At 39.7% G+C, this 5,649-nt stretch overlaps 1 protein-coding gene across 2 annotated transcripts in view; it reads left to right on the forward strand.

The window, feature by feature from the left end:
* Nucleotides 1-3,344, forward strand: part of LOC107593433 (SPRY domain-containing SOCS box protein 1-like) — a 34,095-nt gene extending 30,751 nt beyond the window's left edge. For both annotated transcript variants that reach the window (XM_016283156.1, XM_016283155.1), the window contains exon 2: nt 2,233-3,344. In XM_016283156.1, the coding sequence (XP_016138642.1) occupies nt 2,410-3,141 (732 nt within the window). In that variant the 5' untranslated portion in view covers nt 2,233-2,409 and the 3' untranslated portion in view covers nt 3,142-3,344. The remainder of the gene's footprint in view (nt 1-2,232) is intronic.
* The last annotated feature ends 2,305 nt before the right edge of the window (nt 3,345-5,649 follow it).

The raw sequence follows: 5,649 nt of genomic DNA on the forward strand, positions 1-5,649 counted from the left end.
ACTTTTGATGTCCCCCCCATACAAAGCTTTTTTTTTTTTTTTTTGGCTTGCAGTTGTTTGTAGCAGACTGCCCTAATTGTTGAATATCAGATTTAAATGTGATTGTTTTTTTAAATTTAGGAGGGCAGGTATTGTGGCAGGCCCAACGAATCTCCCAGAACCCTCATTCACGTTTCAATCAGTTCTGCACAGAGGGGGGCAAACCACCTGCAAAGCCCCTCATAAACACTAAAAATAATTTTAAAAAATGGTCATGTCACCTCCATCTCACAGGCCAGGCACTCGGTCAAAACCATGCAAAGAGTGGAGATGATCCTGCTGAATGACATCACCTCACCCCTAAATATCATGCAATAAGGTGATATCATTTTAAAATGGTCATTGGTTTCTGACAGAACTGTAAGTCCGTTGTCTGTGTGTGTTGGTGCTTTGCCACGGAGCTTAATTGCTCCTTGCATAGAGAGTGTGCAAATTAACATGTTTCCTACTTTGTAAAGGTTAGACAACTATTGAAGACCGTATTGTTTGGCATTCACAAACTTGCCACCCACTTCTTGGTGTTCCTGTGCCTCGGGTAGGCCAGCGGCGGAGAGGCGTGACCCATTTAAAAGGTTGTTTACTTGTATCAGAGAAAGGGCTAAGATGCTCCTCGGTGAACTCTTGTCTACAATTCAATTACCCTTGGGGCGCTTCAGCAGCTCGTTATGAAATGCTGTTTTTCAATTAGCAGTTTTATGCACTGTACAGTAACAACATTCGACTTTTGATGTCGCCCCCATACAAAGCTTTTTTTTTTTTTTTTGGCTTGCAGTTGTTTGTAGCAGACTGCCCTAATTGTTGAATATCAGATTTAAATGTGATTGTTTTTTTTAATTTAGGAGGGCAGGTATTGTGTTAGAAATCAGGACATCGGGTGGGGATTTCACACGCTGCAGTGCACCCCCTCCTCCTAGACTCTTTTGCCACTGACCCTGTCTGGCAGAATATTGCTTACCTGAATTTGCAGTTTTTGGTGAAAACAGTTTGGCTCCATATTCTTTAAGACAGACTTTTTATTGCTCTTCCTGTTATTTTCAGACTAGACAAGCTTAAAAGAGGAAATGGCGAGTCTTTTTCCCTCCCTTATTTCCTATTTTTAAAGGGCATTGTGTGAAATGGTCAACGGAAGTGGGTTGGTTGTGGTAAAGCTAGAAATGTATTTCTTTTCTTCCTTGTTGTGTGATGAAAAGGGCCTTGGACCAATAAACCGTATTGTAATGCTCACAAGTGAGGCACTGAGCATGCAACTGACAGAATACGGTTGCTGTGCTATGAACAGTCCACAGTTGTCTTAGTTTCTAGAGGAGTGTAGATTGACTTTGTTCTCAAGCGTGAGCCGAATCAAGATAATCGGGTGTTTTCTCATTAAAATCGTACAAAATGTGTAACCTTAGTTCAGGATTGTTTTGTTACAGAATCAAATAGCCGAGTTTTATAGAGGGCATGTAAAAATTTTTGCAGCTTATCCTTTTGCTACTTTATCATTTATTTTGTGTGTGTGAGACCACAAACCCAGTCTTAAGTCACTGGGGTATATTTGTAGCAATAGCCAAAAATACATTGTATGGGTCAATTATTGATTTTTCTTTTATGCCAAGAATCATTAGGATATTAAGTAAAGATCATGTTCCATGAAGATATGTAAATTTCCTAATTTAAATATATTAATTTTTGATTAGTAATATGCATTGCTAAGAACTTAATTTTAAACAACTTTTAAAGGCGATTTTCTCAATGTTTAGATTTTTCTCAGATTCCAGATGTTCAAATAGTTGTATCTCGGACAAATATTTTCCTATCCTAACAAACCATACATGAATGGAAAGCTTATTTATTCGGCTTTCAGATGTAGAAATGTCAATTTGTAAAAATTGACCCTTATGGCTGGTTTTGGTGTGTGTGTGTTATATGAATTATAATGGTATATATTAAACTAATATAATTAAAATGGTATTAATATATAATCTTTAATGTGCAAATTAGATAAATTATCTATTAAATTAATAGTATATTAAATCATCATTCATAATTTTGTGTATAATAAACAATATAATTAATTCTACATTTTACATTAATAGTAATATGCAAGATCATGGCTCATAACAACATTTTTACGTTGTGTTACGGGAAAAGGTAGTGAAATTGATTGATTTAACTTTGTGCCTCGTTTTTATCTCCCTTTAATCTTCACAGGTGAGCTTAATGAGCAGCTGCTTTGACTTGGTTTCCCAGCAACCACTGGCATAACAGCGGCCTTGGCCTCCTTATTGGCGGAGAGGCATAGGTGAAGGAGTGGACCCTGACTGCCTTTCTGTTATTTACTTTTTGTAACGAGAGGGGGAATAAGGTGCTCAGAAGACCACCCAGAGCATGGGGCAGAAGGTTCCGGGAGGCATAAAGACTGTGGACATGCGGGACCCGGCGTTTCGGCCTCTCAAACTAGAACTGCAGGCCCTGGACTACACTAAGCCCTCCCGCCTGGATATGTTGTTGGACATGCCATCAGCCTCACAGGAAGTCCAAGTTCAGCACTCGTGGAACAACGATGACCGGTCGTTAAACATCTTTGTTAAAGAAGAAAATAAACTTATATTTCACCGGCACCCTGTTGCGCAGAGTACAGATGCTATCCGGGGCCAAGTGGGATACACACGGGGACTACATGTGTGGGAGATCAGCTGGGCCATGCGCCAGCGGGGCACCCATGCAGTTGTTGGCGTGGCGACAGGTGAAGCCCCGCTGCATTCTGTAGGATACACTGCACTTGTAGGAAACGATAGTGAGTCCTGGGGCTGGGACCTGGGACGTAACAAACTCCATCACGATGGCAAGAACCAGCCCAGTAGGACGTATCCAGCTTTTCTTGAGCCTGATGAAACCTTTATCGTCCCAGACTCCTTTTTGGTGGTCCTGGACATGGATGAGGGGACTTTAAGTTTTATCGTTGACGGACAATATTTAGGGGTTGCTTTCAGAGGACTCAAAGGAAAGAAGCTATACCCTGTAGTGAGTGCTGTGTGGGGACACTGTGAAATCCGAATCCGGTACATCAATGGACTTGATCGTAAGTATCATCCTTTCTGCTTGGTTGAATTTGCCTAGGTTATCTGTGTCTGTTTTTACATGGCTCCTCCAGTCGTCTCTTGAATAACAAGGTTGGCGCTGTCATTTGTTGTACGTTGAAGGTGGCTGGAGCTAGTGTGTCTTTGGAAGGCTTTGTCTCTCATCCATTAATTATTTGAAACCAGCTCCGTTTACCTGATAAAGACCATGACATTCATTATCTTGCACACGTCCTGGAAGCTAATCATTAAACTGGCTGCTTTGCTCTGCTCTGTCCTTATTACGTTTTCATCAGATTCCACTACCTGTGGAACATTTAAGAACAGACTTTCTTGCCATTTTATAAATAAGTAGTTTCATCCATTATTCTAGAGCAGCAAGCTTTTGTTAAACGGAAAAGTAGTGATTGGCCAGGCCAATTATTTGAGATTGTGAGAACTATGCCCGTTTAACAGAAGTATGTTATTTCACTGAGTCTTTCAAATCTCTTGTTATGCCAGTCTTTTCGATGACTGAAACGTATTTTTTGTTTTATTTTAATTGCTAAAATGTTAAAAAAAAAGCATCTATTATATAATATCCATTTCCTATGTCGCCAATAATTAGAGATGCACTGAAATTTTGGCTGCTGAAAAGTTCACCGCTCAGGCTTCACTTTCACGTGGTGTGACGCTCTGTGTATTATCCCGCTCTATGCGTGTGCGCTCCGTTCAGTCGCTCCACTCGTATACCGTTCATGCTCATGTCCACTCAAAAATCGAGCTGTCAGGAAACATCTATGTAGTACAGTATTGTTTCTGTCTGCAATAGCCCTACTGTGTTGTAACATGGTGTGGTATATGGGCAACTCTGGTAACGCTGCCCTCTCATTCATTGACCTGCTAACTGCTACGTTATGCTCGCGTGTCCTCCGTAATTGGTAAAAAAAAAGTTAAATATCTTAACCCTACCTGAAAAACTAAAGTAATATTTAATTCGAAGGCCTGTTGTTTGTGCTATTCATTTCTTTGTTATTTTATTACTGACTGCTTGTCTTTTTAATTTTTTTTAATTCAATTCAAAGTTTGAAATCAAGCCATCTTGTGCTACTGCACCAAAATTACCCCACTGTAAAATAAAGAGTGAGCAAAAATTTGTGAGATGGCTAGTTATAATGGTAATTAAATAATGTTTGTATGTATGTATGTATGTATAAAAGCCTACATTAAAATCTGTCATATAAATTTGTCTCCATTAGAAATTAGCCTACTGATTGCCACCATTGATGGACAAATTTTTTTTAATAATATTAAAAATAGCTGTATGACATTTTATATTCTGCAGTTCTTCCCTGTTGTACCGAATATCTATACTTTTCAAATTATATCGAAGTTAGAAATTCAAATATTGTGACAATTTAATTTTGTAGGGTGCCACAAGTTTGTTAATTTCCAAAGGGTGCCGTGTTGGGAAGGTTGGGAAACCCTGTTCTAGACCATATTAATTCTCTTTGACATTAGTATATTGAAGTCCAAGCCAATTCTTTAAGTTTTGGGAACGTGTCTTTATCACACCTAATATTTTACTTGCACTGTAAAAAATTTTACACGTATAGCTGCCTTTTTATATTTTAGGAATAGGGGTCCTTTGCATGAAAAAGTTGAACAAATCCCTTGCTCTGTATGGCTGATGCAGAAGCCAACACGGATAGTATGCACATCCCCCCCCAGTTTAATTTCTTGAGAGTAGTAAAGGTAAAGGCCAAAGGTTTATAGATATTACTCAGTCATGCAAATGAGAACTAGCTAGTGTGAAATGTCTTTCCTAACGTTGTGCATTTCTCAAGGTTACATAAATTTTTTTTTTGCTGTCTTTGCAAGTAGTTTCTGTGAATCTGACTCATTTCCGCAACCCAGCATGAGTCAGTTTTGGAGGACATTCTCGTGATGTTATCATTCTGTGGTCATATAATGAAAGGATGCAGGTGAGGGCCAGACTTACTCATGTCTGGGCTTCTCGGGGACAGCTGAAACCCACTTTAATCTCAGTGGAAACCGTCTCCGGGCCACTCATGATGCCCTGTCCAATGAAATGCATGTTTTATCACTTTGGTGTTTTGCATGCCACCAGGCGATGGAATGACTCTTAAATGTCTTTCCTGAGTGTGCAATGTTTAGCAACATTTAATGAAGGTCTGGGAAGTATTGCTGCAGCCTTAATGCATCAGTTCAGGACACAGGTGTTCCCATTTTTGGAGAATTCTCATCCCTTCTATGTGTGAGAGAGTAGCCAGAGTATTACTCAGCCTCTGACTCCAAGGCCTTGGCTTCCTTTTGTATCTGTCTTGTGTCAGTACCTTTAATGCATTCCTCATTGCGGTCAACAGAGGTATAATTGTGCTGTTATTTATCCCTTACATCACTCTCTTTGGTTTCCCCAGTGTCTCGTTTGCAAAGTGTGCGTTTTATGAAGTAATCTCAACATCTGAGCAGGTGGTGCTGTGTGGAAACCATTCTGAAGTCCGAAGTACTTGGGGTTGTTATATGGCTGGACTAAAGGGGACCTGTG

Source organism: Sinocyclocheilus grahami, unplaced genomic scaffold (assembly GCF_001515645.1).
Source record: "Sinocyclocheilus grahami isolate Dianchi unplaced genomic scaffold, SAMN03320097.WGS_v1.1 scaffold170.1, whole genome shotgun sequence".
Taxonomy (NCBI): Eukaryota; Metazoa; Chordata; class Actinopteri; order Cypriniformes; family Cyprinidae; genus Sinocyclocheilus; species Sinocyclocheilus grahami.